The sequence below is a fragment of the Lineus longissimus genome, chromosome 18 (assembly GCF_910592395.1).
Source record: "Lineus longissimus chromosome 18, tnLinLong1.2, whole genome shotgun sequence".
NCBI lineage: Eukaryota > Metazoa > Nemertea > Pilidiophora > Heteronemertea > Lineidae > Lineus > Lineus longissimus.
The window spans coordinates 10,834,708-10,852,962 of NC_088325.1; the positions used below are offsets into that span (position 1 = coordinate 10,834,708).

The 18,255-nt window shown below is 41.2% G+C and overlaps 2 protein-coding genes across 2 annotated transcripts in view; both read right to left on the reverse strand.

Moving 5' to 3' along the window:
* The window catches only part of LOC135502223 (QRFP-like peptide receptor), a 34,382-nt gene extending 28,925 nt beyond the window's left edge, over positions 1–5,457 (reverse strand). Inside the window, exon 1 of the mRNA XM_064794880.1 lies at positions 5,275–5,457. The gene's annotated coding sequence lies outside the window, so the exon portion shown is untranslated. The remainder of the gene's footprint in view (positions 1–5,274) is intronic.
* A 1,522-nt stretch (positions 5,458–6,979) lies between these two features.
* LOC135502469 (long-chain fatty acid transport protein 2-like) lies at positions 6,980–14,355 on the reverse strand. Its single transcript, XM_064795308.1, has 12 exons — positions 14,173–14,355; positions 13,697–13,857; positions 12,833–13,067; positions 12,389–12,499; positions 11,899–12,105; positions 11,420–11,581; positions 10,773–10,897; positions 10,273–10,464; positions 9,574–9,667; positions 9,027–9,228; positions 8,103–8,200; positions 6,980–7,913 (listed from the first exon to the last, which is right to left on the reverse strand). The coding sequence occupies exons 2-12, from the start codon at positions 13,817–13,819 to the stop codon at positions 7,594–7,596; spliced, it is 1,869 nt and encodes a 622-aa protein (XP_064651378.1). The 5' UTR covers positions 13,820–13,857; positions 14,173–14,355; the 3' UTR covers positions 6,980–7,593.
* Positions 14,356–18,255: the final 3,900 nt, after the last annotated feature.

An 18,255-nucleotide genomic window follows, 5' to 3' on the forward strand; every position in this document is an offset into this window, starting at 1 on the left:
AAATGGTACTCAGGAGATACCTCGTTTATACCCATGCTAAGGATTATTTCGATGCTGCGGATTATTTCCTTGGTGATGGAGATATCAGTAAAAACTTATGGAGGGGCTACAAATACCCACCGTATTTTATCATACATGCCGAGGTTGGAAAGCTTAAATGCAGTATTCTATCTGAAGATCTCATCGCGAGTGACTGAGTGATTCGATAAGACAGTTGCGCGATGAGTTATCGATTTTGCCGAGGATAGCTTTTTTAGGATGATTGTGATTTTCAACTTTTCGGCATTTCGACAGTAAGTTGATTTGAAAAGCTTACTGGAACCTAACATTGTTACTATCTTGCTACGGCCCCGAGTGAGAAATACCGCGTTAAATATCGAGCCCCATTTCATTGCAGCCAACCACCCTGCCAACATAAGTAGTCGATACGGCGACACGCGAAACCCTTTGAAGGCGCTTGCATTATTAATCTGTCATATTCAGCGATTATTGAGAATGCGGAATTAATCAAACCAGCTCTTGATCATTTGGATGCACTGACACCAACTGACAACGCGACGTCTAGTAATGTTTAGCTCGAAAAATAACAGTTTGGCTAAGCTGAACCAACCGTAAATAGATTTATGTTGTACTCTAATGCTGTTGACAAGAAAATCGGGCCAATTTTTTTAAAAAGGACGTTTAAAAAGACAACTATACATTGCAGCTTATTGAGTTTGACCAGGGCATGTCATTTCAAATTATCTTCCATCAGCTGATTGCTACGCCTGGTGGTACACAGTAATTGGCTAATATAGAAAGGTTTATGGAACATTATCCGCCTGGGTGGTTTTCGTTTGAGAAGAAATCTCCTTTGACGTAAGCCCGAGATATATGATGATCATTTTTGGCGACAGCCAGAATATTGTATTTCGAGTCAAACAATAAAACCATATGAATCTTTTTGACGCTGCGACAAAGCGCTCTTAGAATCACCAGATGATGGACAAATCGCCATTGCCAACAAGGACACCTGCCAACCAAAGGTATGGCGCACCGTTATGGGCTTTCTTGGTCCTCTTAAAGCAATATTTCCTTAAGTATGTGCATGGAAGAAGTGGTTTGGGGCAGTAAGAGCAGCAGGATAGCGGGCCGATTTATCATTTAGAATCGCCAAGTTAGGACGATGTTGTGATGATCGGTAATTATTTGGACTCGGATTGGCATCGTGCACTTTCCCATGTCTATACGAATACACATCCGTATTAACAGCGCGGGCATGTGGTCGGCCTGCGACAACGACATTTCCTGCGAGGGGAAGAAATTAAGATAATTCTGGGACTCGCTAGTCTCCTCGGGGCCCGCAATCAAGACCGACACCCATGACATGCTCATAATTGACGAGAAGGCCAAGCGATTCTGATCGTTGAGGTGGCTGTCTTCAGCTCTAACAAAAACCTTCGTGAATGTTCAGAGGAAAAAAACGATCGAAGTACTAGAAACTTGCGACAGCATCTTCAGGGAAAACCAGAGGGTCGTACAAAGTTATCTTATGCAACTAACATGTAATTTTATGTTCTCGCCATACTTGTGGAGGGCTGACATGGTGGAATAAGCTGTTAAAGGGAGTGTTTCTCCGTACAATTCTTACAATTCGTACCATGAGCGAGTTGTTCAGATTGCCGGTTAGATGTAAAACTTGGCACCGGAATGTACAGCCAGTCAAGTTCTCTTGACTCTTATAACTATACAACATGGATGACCATGCAGGTTGCCTTGCAGCAGTAATGCAGCTGTTATCTGATCGATGTAAGGTATGAAATGAATCAGCATACCCTTTGAATACTTACTTATCTATTTGTAGGTAATATCAACAAACATAGCATATTTCTCTATGATTTCGTTTATGCGAATGATAACTGACTTCTCTTGTCAATGAGCCAAAATGTATTCCATGCGATGATTGCATTGCGTGAGAACAGCAAATATCATCTCTTACGTTATATCATGTTCAAGGTTGTTCCATGAATTACATACAATATTTCCTTGACGCCATATTGATCAGGAAACACCGCAAGATTCATACATCATCAACAGGCACTGTAAGGCTGCTGGGCGTATACGTGTTCCCTCATCCGCAAGTAAATGCGATGTATCCGAGAATACGTTAAAGCAACCATGTCAGTCATGTCAGTCGGCATCTGTCTCCCCTAACGATGTCATTCGCGCTCCTATAATGACTGATGAAGTCGCCGATGATCATCCTCATTTAATTACGTACCCCGTGTAAGTAAACTGGCTGAAGTCTGCACAGCAATTATTGCTGGGGAACACAGCTGTAAGTAGTTTGTAATCAAGGTCATTGCCTTCGAATTCGTATTCTACTATTGCATTGGTATAGTTGCTACGCATGTTCTGGCTCTATTGGCATTGAATAATTGGCATCAATCACTAATAAGTTGCTTCCAAATGCATAATTTCCATACATTTGACGGAAAAAGCTGATCGGATGACCGATTCCGAAGATTTTCATCCAGTTAAATATAGAAATCTAGGGCAAATAAGAATATATTTTCCAGAAATGTTTACGATTCACAAAACGTAAGGGGCAGAAATCGGAAGTTAGCAGTATGCTTCTCACGATACAGGTAACCAAATGATATACCCGTATCGTGCCTTACTGTGAGTCGATAATGTGTTGACAAGTAAGGTACATGACAATTAACCATATATTTCGCACAACTTGATCGGTTTCTTCGCGGAGAAGGTGGTAATCAGAAACCCTACCTAATTAAATCGTCAATGTCAATATTGAATATTGAATATTGCATTGATACTGATTCCTGCTTGACCCGTTTCGTTTACTTGGCCACTTATCAATTGTCTATTATCACCTGTTTACAAAGTTACGGATCGGAGACAACGACTTGTGCCCATGTGCCACGGAACCGATGACCGTGGCACACATCCTGACAAGATGTGCGAGATTGGCAGCTCTGAGAAAAAACATCTGGCCAGAAGGTACCAGCCTACAATACCAGCTCTATGGAAACCTCCAACAGCTGCGAAACACCATAGAATACATCAGAAGATCGGACTTGACTGTCTAGAGCGAACGAGAAGAAGAAGAAGACTAGGCGTGTTTCGGTATCAAGTTTCGATTTCGTATAAATGTAGAAACGTATTATAGGAAGAAACGTCAATGCGTATCTACCATTTTAAGATCGACCTCTTCGGTACCTTCCCCATAGAGGTATACGGTATACTACACTATACGCGAACAATGGCTTCACAAAGGGTGCATGACCATGAAACTATTGTTCACGTATAGTATAGTATAGGGTATAGCTCTATGGAATAGGTGCCTTCCACTGTTCCTGTTGTACCACTGTCGACATTCAAACCTACGATCTCTCGCAAACAAGGCCAGCGTAAAATAATTGTGCCAATAAAAGTTCGGACGTTAACGAGGGCCAACCACCGCATCTAGATCTTACCTATCTCCCCATACTCTTAGAATTTCTACAACTCGTCAGACAAAGGAATATCCGCTCTTTTGCGGCATTATTCCTCAGAAGTCGTTTTTGATTTTGATGGATGGAGGCATTAACTGAATTGTGATGTTAACAGGTAACATTAATTATACTTATTGCTTTCGAGACGTGCACTTACACCAAACCGTTCAGCTTAGGTCCTGCAAAAAGCATTACGCTCTCCAAATCCTTGTATCAAGTCGTAACTTAATAATGATAGATACATGTATGATGGCAGTTGAAGTTGTCGTATTAAATGTGCTGACGAAAGCATATTGTGAAAAAATACTCTCTATCATTACGGCATGATGACGATCGGTAAATTAATGAAACCTAGCAGATGTGAAAGCATTACATTGTTGCATATTCATGGTGTAGCAGGTTACTATTATCTAATGCACCGTCAGCAATGTTTGCGTGGTTTCGATCTCCAGTTCTCAGAACACGACGTGTTCTCGAAATTTAGATTTTATCAAATTTAGACAACATTGCCGATGACACTGCTCAAACGTGTGAAAGCCAACAGGCCTGTGCAATATGCAAGTTACGAGTGACGAGTTATATAATTGGTAGGCCTCGAGTCGCAAGAGGTTAACAGGAATTTAAAAGGAAGAGATCTTCGAGAAAAGTGGAAAACATTTACAGTGACAGTCACTGTGTTGTCGTATTATATGGTGGCTTTTATTTCAAAACTCAAACCAATTTATTCCTAGAAGAAGGTGTTGCGTTTCAATCACACTATGGGGAGCCTATCTTTAATCTGAATAGGAATAGAGATTTATATGGTTCGTTTGAAATCACACCGGGTAATCTAACTTCCCGCACTTTTTTACCAATTAAGGCCGACGAAGCGGTTATTTGCTTACTCAATGCTCCAGCTGGCACTGTCGGTGGGAAGCAGATACATCGTCAAGAATGAAATTCCTGATTCTAAAGAGGCACTGCGGTTGCCACTGTAGCAAGGCAACGCCTTAACCATCAGCAGTTTTTTTAAAGTTCCAATACCCGTAAGCGCAGTGAGGGAATCTCAAAAGACACCAACCGTACCAGCGGATTACTTTTAATTACTGCTGATGCAGAGCGTAGATTTGCCGCCATATTAAGTTGGCTTTTTCTTGAAGTTGTGCTTCAACGTGTTCGTAATGAGATTGAGATGCGACCTATCAGTTACGAGTTGCAAATTACGAGTATTTAGTATTGCGAGTATCGAGTTCCGTGATTCGAGTTTCGATTTCTGATCGATTTCACGAGTTATGGAATCTGCGCAGGATTAATCATATGACCGCTATTTACTGGTATGTAGCTCAGTGGCGTAGTACCTTGTACCAGGGTTGAAATGCTCTTTCTGGGGAACAATACTCGTTTCTAATATTTTCGGCCCTGGGAATAGGACACTATTGTATCATGAATAAAAGGAAAAGAGTATTTCGTAACTCGGAAAACGGAACTCGGAAATAACATTTCACAACTCGAAACTCGCATTACTTTTACTTCAAGTCGTTCTCGTTCTCATAGTAAGTCCCATAATTTAGTTTCAGTGAATTAAGCTGTATGCTAAATTTGTTGTTGTTTATTTCTTTACCTTTAGACTATTGAGAAGTGTTGTTTTGATTGGGCTTAATCAACGCAAATACCAAGCGATTTCTTCTATCAGTGCCTTATTCTATGTCAACTTACCTGATTCTTGATGAGTCGGGGTCAAAAGTTATGCACAACATCTCAATAACAACAAATCCATCATTTATGATTAAAAATTACTCACCAGCAGTCCTCGTCGTATCAATGATGTAATCCAAACATTTGAAACAATGTGAGTGTCATCATCCTTGTGACCTGTTGAGGCTACTGCAGCACTGTTTTATTAAAATCCAGAGCAGACGATCCAATTGGGTGTCACGAACTCGGAATAAGGAAGGGAGACAAATCAGTTAAGCACGCTCGGGCGATTGAGCGAGACTGATCGAATGAAAACAGAAATAGCATCCACTCGACGCTGCTGTTGCGCTGATCGGCAGACATTCAATCAAACCAATAGCATGCTTTATAACCCCGTTTCGATCTTGCATGACGTTTATAGGCAACATTAGGTTCAATAGAAATTGGCTATTATTTCGCATCATCGTTGAATGTGAAAGAGCAGCCATTCCAGGCGACTGTACCTTCGTTTAAAAAAAGCGCAATGACAGATTATGAAATAGTGCATCGTATAGAGAAATTTGCTCTTCTGATTTAATAGGCACGAAAAACGGGCTGTGTACTATTGAGAAAGTACAGGAAATAGTATCTAAATGAGCAAAACATTGCATGAATTTGTTTTGATGCACCTGTTCATTACTAGTAATAGCTGTTCTATGAAGTAACCTTAGCCTAATAGTTCTCCTGAAAAGCACAATTTCTATACAGTGGAATGTCTCACCCGGCGACCTGGCGCTTATCGGTGACAATATCGGTCAATTAGACACGTAAATGTGGCAACACAAACACTATCAAAACACTTGGGTAAAGGTCATTGAAAATTGATATCATTTGAGGCTTCAAAAAATGCTGTATTGACGGGTTTAAGCCAATTGGACAAGAGAAGGGACTACACTGAGGAAAATACGTGTCAGCAGTATTGCTTTTGATAATCTTGATATTTATTGACATGCATTTTCTTGATTATACTACGGTGTATTGGGTGGTCCAGATACGCTGGTCAGAGTAGGACACCTGAAAGATGAATCGTCCCACAGCATTTATACTGTGAATTTTGTCTGTTTGACCCAAACTTATGAAGTTGCAGAAAAATATCTTGCAGAATGTTTGTGCAGTAAAGAAACTGTTAAAAACGATTTGTCGAAAATTGCAGTATCATGGTTAAATCATTGGTATATCTAACGTTTTCCCTGCCCCCCCCCCCCCCCGCTGTATGTAATGTAACGTTCTGAGAATATGCGATCAGGAATGCAGCATTCATATCAGAACTTTCTCAGTTATATAGGTGTTCCCGAACTAATGAAAAATTGGCTATTTTCATATCATACGCAAATATACTGATATCCCAAGGGGCCCTTTCTATCAAAGTCACGTCTGGTCGGGTTTGTATTTACATTAGTTAATACTCCGACCGGAACGAATATATTCGACACAGCATCAATTATATTTGCTGACACAATTTCTCGTGGGATATGAATCACGAGGATTAATGTAATTTGTTGGTGTGGACATGTAGGATTTAATTTGGGCGATATGATTGATAGCCGGTTCGCCAACTATTCGGAATTTCAAAATAGGAACAAATGTCACGGATCTTAAACCACTAAACTACTTCGTGAGGTACTATTCTTTGGGAAACATAATCCAACATGAGATATGTTGGTCCGCAAGGTTACCAAACAGGATCATTGAAAAACACGCAATAAACACGGTGCACGCGAACGAGGTGTAACCATAGGCCTGCCTGAATCCACAAGCCTTTTATTGTCCAAAACTGCGTCTGGCGAAAATCATTATTGGAGATCAGCATTGACATTTTACTACAAGTAGCAGTGTCTGGTGTCAGGCAGGGGTATTATCCTGGTCAGGTAAATCCCACGCCCGAGATGTCACTTTAACACAGTATATCAGATGGTCATCAACATTTTCTGAGTCGTCTATATTTCGATTGAAGTTGTCTATTGTAAATTCTATATCATAAGGGAATGAAAGACTGCATCGGGTGCCATGACTACCTGTTTCAATTCTGGAGAGGATGGCCAACCAATTTCCGATCATTTATTCCATTTGCTAATTGGAGCAAAATCATACGAATATGGAATCAAATATCACCAATTGTTTAATTTCCTGATGAAAAAGTTTTATTCGTTGGTTACGGCTCATTGCCGGTGATGACTGTCACAATAAAAATGAAATCATAAAAGAGTGTCTAATCATTGATGGATAAGCGATTAATGGCAATTGAATCCAAATAGATTTAAACCTATGAATGGATTAGTTTCTTTCACGGCCACACTGTTCCTATTAATATGGACAGAATTATTTTCACTTTGAGCAGTACAGTCCCTATCTCGTGAAAATACTAATTTAACAATGCTCAAACCCATCATAATTTACTTTTACCCAATACGACTTGGTCATAGAATATTCTGTTGATTGGACTGTAGGCCTTCTTGGTCGAATCTAACCGGTATAGCGGCTCCTTGACTTGACTTGGATTAAAGCCTTCCTTCTGCAGATTTGTCTTGATATATTTAAAAGTAGACGTAGTTTCCAACTCCGATTCATGCATCCGAAGGAAGATCGGTCTTGCATACACCGGCAGGTTGCCCATGACTTTCTTGTAGAGATCAGCAAGAAATTCTTGGTCGACCGTGCAGCCCTCGTTCATGGTAATAGCGGCCATTCCTGCTCGCCCGTCAGCCCCTGGAGCAGGAAGAAATTGAATTGTTGCATTTGATGGTGATTTTTTATAGCCTCCGATCATTTCGTAATGAGCTAATACAGCGAGGTTAAGATGAATTGTACGACTTTAACTCCATCACGTGCCCTTTGCGTGTTTATTATGTTTCATTGCTCCTGACTGTCCTCTTTAGGAATCATCTCCGCCCTTACCTGGAACCTTTACCCCGTACACGTTGACATGTAAGATTCTCTCATCATCGGCTAAGACAGAAGCAACCTCTGTGGTGGAGACGTTTTCACCTTTCCATCTGGAATATATCGGAATGAAACGACTACAAATGTATGTTTATTCGTAGGCCCTATAGCCAGATCGCTCCTTTGCGAGACGCGTACATCACCTGGGTTCAGGAAAGCGAAACACGGTCTCCATAGTCAAAGACAATTGCCCGACAGTATCAATTAACGATATTTTGTTTTCCTGGCCCCAGGTGGTGTGTATGTACCTTAGGGATCAATACATTATGTTCCCACTCCCGACCCAGTGGATACATGTATGTGTCATCTTCCATACTACCGTCTTCTCTTGATTGAGGAATTTTACCAAATCTGTTAGAGGAGATGCATTTTGCATTCGGTTCCTGGGAAGTGCCAATTAAAAGTTGTGGCTTTTGTGACTGCGTCATCGGCTCCTTGATGTACCAATTACAAGGTATGTATTTTGTTACTTGGCCATCGGTTCCTTGGCACGTTCTAACTGCTACACCTCCTCCCATTGGACGTACATGTCCGCATATGCGTTCTTCTCCTAGAATGTACTTGACGTAATGACACGTACTGCTGGCCTCACGATCCGATCCCGATGGTGTAGTGGTTTGGCTACCGCCTTGTGATCCGAACGGGAGCTCAAGGGTTCGAAGTCCGCTGGTAACTTCTTTCAGATGCGGCCTGTTGGTTAGCCGCCAGCTAGTTAAATCTATGTATTAGGTACAAATTGCCTTCTCCCCAGGCGCCTGGCATTAGAAATAGAAGTTTGGAGGGAGTAAGAGTGTCTGATAAGCCAAAGCTGGCAGGCCCTTTCGCTAGGGGTGACACTATAAATACTCTTCTTTGCCGATTTAAATGAACCATACACACCTGAAAGTGTCTCCAACCCTATCAATGAAGTAGACATCGTGCATGTCGTCAACCTTAAGAAGGTCACCAGAGTTGTAGTAGGCATCTCCTTCCTTGAACACATTTCTCAGAATCTTCTTCTCATTCAATTCTTTCTTTCCTTTGTAACCATCGAAATCTCGTTTACCGGCTTGAATTGCACAGACGTACAGGCCAGTTTCACCTGAATATTAAAAAGTGTACGATGAATTTTGCTCCGACTTATTTTTAGTTGCAATCATCTTTAACATCTTTAACCGCACTGAACTGAAAAACATTTTCAAATCGTTAACCAAAAATCTTTATTCATCAGAATATTTGAAATTTCAATCTGTCTATGAGCTTAGGTTTTAGCCAGACGTAAGCCTATTGGTTAACTTATTTAATTTGAAGATATCACTCGATCCCTAGATAACCATAACTCAGTGCCTTTAGTTTATAGTTAATCTTGCCTTCCAATTAATTATAGTGTTATTCGCTATTCGAAGCGATGAATTACTGTTTCTGTGCTACATCGACATCCATTTACCTGGTTTAGCGGGAACACACCGTCCGTCGGGACCACGATAGGCGGTTTCATTCTCATAGTCGAATTTCAAGAAATTTAATGGATAAATCCTCTTCTACAAAAGAGGTTGTTAAGATTAAAAGTACAGATTTTCTGCAACAAGTTATCTTTTCGGCAGACAGTCACGATTTTAATTGCTAATACTTTCATTAGTTTTTCCTGGTCTGGTCAGACATATGATATACTTTGCCCTAGATCTAGATAGATATCATCAATTGTATGCATGATGACTACACCGAAAATGTTGCCCCGAGATAACGAAGGTGTTTGGAAATTTAGTAACCAGCAGAATAGGCATTGGAAGAACATCGTCTACTGCTTTAAATCATGCATACAGTTTGTTTTATAAGTCGTTAAGGCATTTTTTTACATCAAAACAGTACCAAGGTCAAAGTATCACGTTAAAATTCTGAGTTAACATTATGCTAATTTCTTTACACATTTTCAATGTGCATGTACTATTAAAGGTGCTTGTAAGGTTACTACATAGAGTAAAGAGCTTAATTAATAAAAATTTACAAGTATGTTGTAAAAGTTGTGGACAAGAATCTGAATGAGATTTTCATTACAAAGGAATATTTGTAGGTAGGAGGCTATACCAATGTTCCCTTTATAACTTCATAAGTAATAACTGAGTTGAAAGAATGATAAAATACTCACTAGAATGGGGGAACATCGGCCGATTGATCCAGGTTTGTCCCCTAAGTTCATAAATAAACCCAATCCCTCAGTGGCAGCATAAAACTCCCTGATTTCCTTAATGTTGAATCTGTCTTTGAAGGCAGCCCATATCTCTGGCCGCAATCCATTTCCTAATATCACACGGACCTTGTGGTCTTTGTCGTTTGGTTGCTAGAATAGAAAAAAACACAGTACAACTTGGCTTGAGACCCCCCCCCCCCCCCCCCCTACTCACACGCACACCTACACCGCTCCCCCAGACAAACAGAAGGCAAAACATTTCGAACGATTTAAAAAACTTTTATTAGAAAATGCCCCCTCCTACAGCTTTTTTCTGCACCTGAAAATGCTTTAAAGCATAGGTCCCCCTTTGTATGAAATCCTGAGAAGGTGGGTACATACCCACCCTCTTGAATCAAAGGTGGGTATTTTTACCCCCAGTCCCCCCGCGGGCAGAAACCCAGCAATTGTGTTCTTACCTCGGGCATGTTGACCAAATATCGCAATAGTTCTCCTATATAGACGAATGCTGTCACATCGTAGCGGCGACAGTCATCCCAGAAAACCGAGGCAGAGAACTTCCTTCGCAGAACCGCCGTACAACCTGGGAATTGTCAATAGAAATTTATGCATGAATATCACGAGCAGGTTTTCAAACAATGGTGAAATCATTGCCAAGTCCGGTAATACGCTGGTAATTTTTTTTGGAAGTGACTACTTGGCAAGCCCGGCTTACCAAACAGCGACTTTTTCTTGTCCTGAATGGAGAGCCGAACTCATTAATATTAAAGTAAAGTCTCCAGCTCGCCAAACAGGGTAGATTTTTTACCTGTTTGGCGAGCCCGGCTGGCCGAACAGGGTGGCTTTTTAGTGCTGTTTGGCAAGCGGCTCTCCAAACAGGACAAAAAAAGATGCCTGTTCGGCGAGCGGCTTGCCAAATAGACCCGGCCAATTTTTTTACAGGGGACCAACATCGAAACAGGGATCAACATTGGTCGCCCAAAGCTGTAAACGTTTCAGGGACATGATGGAAATTTGTGTGAGCTCTGGTGGTGACCCAGGACTCTACCAGTGATAACATTCTCACGCAATTTACATGGCCGCACCCTTTTCAGGCAAAACTCACCGGCTCTAACAGTACCAGCCAAACCTATCAGGAATGCCGCGCTGTGGTAGAGAGGCAATGTTAAATAAACCACGTCGTCCTCTGTTATGTTGCACAGGACCGGAACCATTGCTGAAGCTGAACACGGTCGGTTTTGAGTGATGATGGCAGCTTTAGGGAGACCTGCAATACAATGAAAATAATGCAATTTGTGAATAGTAGGTATACTAAACTTGGCGGAACCCTTGGCGGCACCCCAAGGCGGGGCCCTTAAGGCTCCGCTAACTTTGCGGTGACAAACTAGGAAGGCAAATGTTCTATATTTACTAGACAGTTTACCCGTTCTGCAGGAGATTAATGTGAATGAGTAACATACCGATATCGAGTGGATTGTTCAGGAGCAGAAAAGAGACAAGGGGACATAGATGTCGAGGTTTAGAAGTGATGAGCGGTAAAACCTTCGATAATCATGATAGTCAGAAACCAAATGTTGTACGAACCTGTTGTTCCAGAAGTGTAAATATAAACAATGGGATCGGTGGCTTTGACGCTGTTTCTTACAATGGGATCGACAGGCGTTGTGCTCATTCCTACTGTGACACTGTCCATGGCTTGATAAGGTGATGGGACTACGCTACCCTGTATCCAAACACTGTACCTTTCTGAGCTGAGGAAATCGGCGACACTCTCGACTGCATCCTGGAGATCTTGAATTACATACATAGGTTAATATCAAAGTTAAACGACGAAAGAAACACTTTTCATTCTCCGAACAGACATGAAATTCAGGCATTATCTCTTTGCTAATATTGCCCCAATGTTGTCGCGTCACTATGCATGACGCATGCGATAACGGACTGACATCAGAGTTATAGCCACTGCAATTCTAGTCATGGCACGAACTTTTGCGTGAGTATGGTTAAGAAATAGCCTTGTATACTCTGAACGTTGCTTTATAGTCAAGAACAGAACAATTGATAAATGATTTACCTTGGCCAAATATGACGGTTTTTGTTTCACTGACGGTCAAGCAATGCTGTAGTGATTTAGATCTGATATTTGTGTTGAGGAGAGCTACTTGGACCCCAAGCTTTTGTAAACCTGAAACAATAGAAATCGTTGACATAAAAACCCACAGAAATAAGCTTGATTAAATTAATCAATTAATAATATCTAAATATTGTGCCTCGAATACTAAACATAATGTTTGGCGAAGATGTTTCCAGAAGCAGAGCGCCTAGCCGGCCCCGCTGAGCTGGAACAGCAAGCCGTTTCCAATTTGACCATCCCCTCTGGTCAAGGTCTAAATATTTTCGCTGACGACAAACATTCCGTACTACACAGCTTATCTGAGATAGAAACTTCCGACGCGCATTATAACACGTTTTCAGAAGAAAGTAGGAATGGTAACGAAATATTGATGCATCGACGTACCATATACCGTCCACACAAACTCCGGCGAATTGAATATCATCATTGCTACGCAGTCACCACATTTCAGACCAATACCGTCAGCGAACCTGGCCACCTGCGTTGCCTTTTCGTCCACTTGAGCGTATGAGTAGGCGATCCCTTCATTCCAGAGAAACGTCTTTTGCGGGTTATGTTTCACGGCCGCCTCGAACATATCAACCATAAAAAGCTTCGCTTCTACCGTCTTGATACTTGCCTAATACAAAAAGGGTGGATTAGAGATAGGTAACGAAGAGGGAAAAGAAGAAAAAAGAAAGAAGCTATTATGTTTGATATGTAGACTCTGGTTAACTTTTCTGATTTTTTTTTTGACCGATACTGTCTGGAATTATTGAAAGAACTTCTTAATTTACCCCAAAGGCATTCAGCCTAGTGTCTTATAGACACCAAGCGGCCGAAATGGTAGAAACAAATTGATATCGGGACTCGCAGGGTCGCGCACGATCTTCCAATGTTTAATATCGTATATCGACTTGGAGGACCGACAAGTTTCCCCGCGCATCACAGTCGATTGCCCGATCCGCCCAAAGATTATCACTCCAGGGATGGTTTACTCTGGTCCAGTAGGGTTCAAAATTTCAACAGCAAAATAATTTAATCAGATTTCGATCTGTTCCATCCTATGTGCATTTTGAGTATGGAAACTTCGACTAAAGAGTGGACTTAACGTGACTTGGCAGCTGACCGTTTCGTAAGTGTCCTTTATTCAGTTTATTAGGAAGTTTTCACAAAACCACCGAAACGCCATTGTGAACAATGTGATAGGCGTTCACGTTAGCATAGCGAGGGCTTCGCGAAAACTCCCTATTATAAACCAAAACCTACCTCGGCGAACTTCATGAATTTGTAACAGTACGCAAGGTCGGTTTTGAGCCATGGTGCAACCAGATAAGTGGTTAGCGCGCCTAACCCAACAATTCCCGCACCAACAGCGGGTATAGGTAGCATTGCGTTGGTTTGGCTGGTGTCGGGTTAGAATTAAATGCCTGAAATTAAAAGCTTATCATAATATTTTACATGAAGATTCGTATATTTTCCTTTGTAATAGATGAAGTCTTGACAAAAGTCTTCATTAGTGAATTTAAAAAAAACTTCTTTCTGGTGCGTCGTCCAAGGACAAGCGCAGGCGAGCAGTATTTCTATTGGAACCAGGGCCTTGCAAGATTTCTTTATTCACTTCAATAATCCTTTTAAAAGACCTTTCAAGTATTTCATAAATGCCTACAACTTATTACATTTCCCAAACAACCCGGACATACCAAGGAGGTCGTCACACAAAGAAACCGCTCGCCTCTACCCACCTGGTGCTACAAAACGTCGCTTGGCCCTCGATCTTTTCTTTGAAGCGGAAACAGCCTGCACTGGAAACTTTGCTGCTTTGGTGTTATTATTCCTGGGAAAGTCATGCACACAATCATTCAATAATCCACGAAATTATAGTACAATTAAATCAAGATTGCACGAGGTATGTATCGATAGAACGAGTGATAACCTGTTTTATTTGTTATCTATTTTAACCATAAACTAAATTCTTATAAGTTTACACTACTATGCTTTTCCAAAAGGTCACCGGTAAGGCCTTAACGTTTTGAATTAGGTAAATAGGCCTCGAAACGTTTTATTCTATACCTCCGACATGAATAAACTCGGACAGCTTAGCTTGAACATGCTGAATGATAAAGTCAACCGACGTCAGTAAAATTGGGGACAAAACCTCATGTTTCGTGGTGCATTATTACTCATTAAAATATTAATGCACTCGGCAACCGTCGCGTGTCTTAATTTATGTTCGGAAATGGTCCGGACAACTGCTCGGCTGTACGAAGTGCGCTGACATTTTGCTTAAATTGATTGGCTGAAACATCTCATGTGATGTGAAGCGGCTTCCCGCGGTTTGATAACTGCTTCACTAAGTACTCATTAACAAAACACAAAGTCTCCAAAAAGTTGCAACCGTACATGTATCTATTGAAATATTTCATTTCATAGGCCTACACTTGCAATATCGCTTGTGAAACATCTGCACTATTGAGCCTTTGCAGAATTAGTTAAAGGGTAACTCGTGTCAAATTTCACCATATAATGTTTTAGCTGTTTTTGACAAATGACTACGTCACTTTCTCATAAATCGGTAAGGTTTTCGAATCAAAATGCACATTTTCTAGAAATTGATGGTTTAATCCCGCCTGGACAGCTCGCTTCGATGCCGTTTCGTTGATGACGTCACAACATGAACATTTTCGCGGTCGCGGTGGTTTCCATTCAGCGATTTTATAACAAATCTAATCAAAAATGGAAAATTTGAGCTTTACATTTGTGATCAACAATTAAAAACGGACGTATTTCCGCAAAGTTGTAAATCACATCATAGTATCACTTTTTAAGTTACGTGTTGAAATGTCACGGTTGACGTTTGAGAGGGCCATTAAGATTGCTCAGAATAAATAGGGTCACAAGGTTAAACAAATGCAACTTAATTCAAATTAGGTCTTCTTCATACCACAGACGGGTTGACCATAGGTAGGCCTACCACCATTTCGGCTAGAACTCGAAAACCTCAAGCAATTAGGACTCTCTTTCAAAATGAAGTTCTTTCCCATTTCAAGGGTGGCAGCCTGTTCGAGCTTCGTTTTCCGGAGAACAGCCTCCCAAGTTTTTAATTTTGGAGGAGTTGTAATTGTTTCAGGATTTCAAGTTCTAGCCGAAATGGTGGTAGGCCTACCTATGGTCAACCCTTAATCATATACCGTCTGTGGCAGATTGACAATGGGTAATTGTTCCTTTTCGGTAACTGTGTCAACGGGTCATCGAATCTATTCTCATTGATCATGATATCAAAAATATATTCATTTATGCTAAAAAAATGTACGTGTTTTAGGCTTGCAATGGACTTGTTTTCCTCAAATCAAGGTTATTTTTGCCACATCGACTGATTGCAAAAGTGGCACAAGTTCCACTTAAACTACATTAGACTACATTGCATTCAAATTCAAAATTATTAACGAACGGCGTAGGCCTTTAACTACATATCTGACATAGTACTAGTGTAATTGCTGTAGCGTGTCGTCGAGACAGCTACCCGCATGAATAACAAATGCATGATAAATCAAATAGATCAGGTTCCTTTCTTAGAATTGTGCAGGCTTCAAAGCTGCACAGGTGGTCGGGTTATCTTTTATTGTGCATTTTCAGCTGATAAAACCCACTGATTAACACACAGCCACGCCTCAAAGTCAATTTAATTTTTGCAATAACTTGAGAGATATTTTCCCGCCACATGCATTCCCGCGCTATCGCGGAACTGGTCAATTTTGGTGACCTCTTTTACGTCGGCACTTTAAGTTTACTGCATCCACGCTGCTATTTTCAAAAGAGGTCGATCCGGTTGGGTGGTTATCGTGAACAATAACACGATATTCGACAAAAGTGAACTTCATAAATATCTGTAGATTCGATTCGAGGACTTTAAAACAACAGTGGTCGATATGTGTATTAATTCTAAGGATTTCAAAACGAACTGATGGATGGACAACACGTGGCTTCATTTTAACTTCGATTTTCCATCAAACGTCGTGTTTCTTTTCTCATTCTCATTGGATGACAGGTAAGGTTGTAACAAAAAGTTACGTGTGGAAAAGAGCTGGAAACGGTAAGTAAATTTTATTGTTGGTTAAACCTGCTTGATGTAAAAGTGTCGACATCATCTCTTGCAAACAACTACCCACAGGCGAGTAGACGGTCGCTTCCCTACTTTGATTCAAATAGACCGAGAAATGCCCTCTATATTCAACTTGTACTTATGATGTATTTTGTGAAAATGACGAACCCTGCATGAAGTCATGTGTGATCTTCATGCTGCACAGACAGTGCATGCACACGCATACATAGCCCATTATATAGCCACGATACACAACGTTGTACATCGTCCCTTTCGTGGACGAAGTATTGGTCTAACGCATACACGGCTCAGTCCCGTGCATTTTTAAAGGTTGTGTGAAATGGTTCGTCGTCACTGGCCAACGTCGGCGTCAACAATAGCGGCACGTTTGTTCATATTTGAGTACAAGTCCTGTCTATTTTTAAAGGTAATATGAAATATTTCACATGCACTACTGCAATAAACCTGTACAAATGTTTAGCACACTTGGATGAGCTCATGTCATCACGTATAGTCTGGCGACCGTCGTCAATCGTCGTCACTGGCCAACGTCGGCGTCAACAATAGCGCCACGTTTGTTCATATTTGAGTACAAGTCCTGTCCATTTTTAAAGATTGTATGAAATATTTCACATGCACTACTGCAATAAACCTGTAAAATGTTTAGCACGCTTGGATGAGCTCATGTCATCACGTATAGTCTGGCGACCGTCGTCAATCGTCGTCACTGGACAACGTGGGGGTCAACAATAAGGCCACGTTTTTTCACCTTTGAGTACAAGTCCTGTCTATTTTTAAAGGTTGTATGAAATGGTTCAAATACACTACTGCAATAAACCTGTACACATGTTTAGCACACTTGAATGAGCTCACACTGGCGACCGTCGTCAATCGTCGTCACTGGCCAACGTCGGCGTCAACAATAGCGCCACGTTTTTTCACCTTTGAGTACAAGTCCTGTCTATTTTTAAAAGTTGTATGAAATGGTTCAAATTCACTACTGCAATAAACCTGTACACATGGTTAGCACACTTGGATGAGCTCACACGGGCGACCGTCGTCAATCGTCGTCACTGGCCAACGTCGGCGTCAACAATAGCGCCACGTTTTTTCATCTTTGAGTACAAGTCCTGTCCATTTTTAGACATTGTATGAAATGGTTCAAATACACTTCTGCAATAAACCTGTACACATGTTTAGCACACTTGGATGAGCTCACACGGGCGACCGTCGTCAATCGTCGTCACTGGCCAACGTCGGCGTCAACAATAGCGCCACGTTTTTTCATCTTTGAGTACAAGTCCTGTCCATTTTTAAACATTGTATGAAATGGTTCAAATACACTTCTGCAATAAACCTGTACACATGTTTAGCACACTTGGATGAGCTCACACGGGCGACCGTCGTCAATCGTCGTCACTGGCCAACGTCGGCGTCAACAATAGCGCCACGTTTTTTCACCTTTGAGTACAAGTCCTGTCCATTTTTAAAGTTTGTATGAAATGGTTCAAATACACTACTGCAAGAAACCCGAGCACATGTTTAGCACACTTTGATGAGCTCATGTAATTGCGTACAGTCTGGCGACCGTCGTCCATCGTCGTCAAAGGCCAACGTCGGCGTCAACAATAGCGGCACCTTTGTTCATATTTGAGTACCGAAAGATGAAACAAGCTGTTTGTGAGGTTTTACCCTGCAAGTCCATTAGTAATACTACGAACTCTCG

Excerpts from the sequence above, each read along its gene's own strand:
- LOC135502469 (XM_064795308.1), bottom strand. The coding sequence starts at position 13,819 with ATGCTACCTATACCCGCTGTTGGTGCGGGAATTGTTGGGTTAGGCGCG. Across the intron at positions 13,068-13,696 it reads AATTCATGAAGTTCGCCGAG|GCAAGTATCAAGACGGTAGA; the intron begins GTAGGTTTTGGT and ends TTTTTGTATTAG. Across the intron at positions 9,229-9,573 it reads GTGTGTTCCCGCTAAACCAG|GTGAAACTGGCCTGTACGTC; the intron begins GTAAATGGATGT and ends TTTAATATTCAG.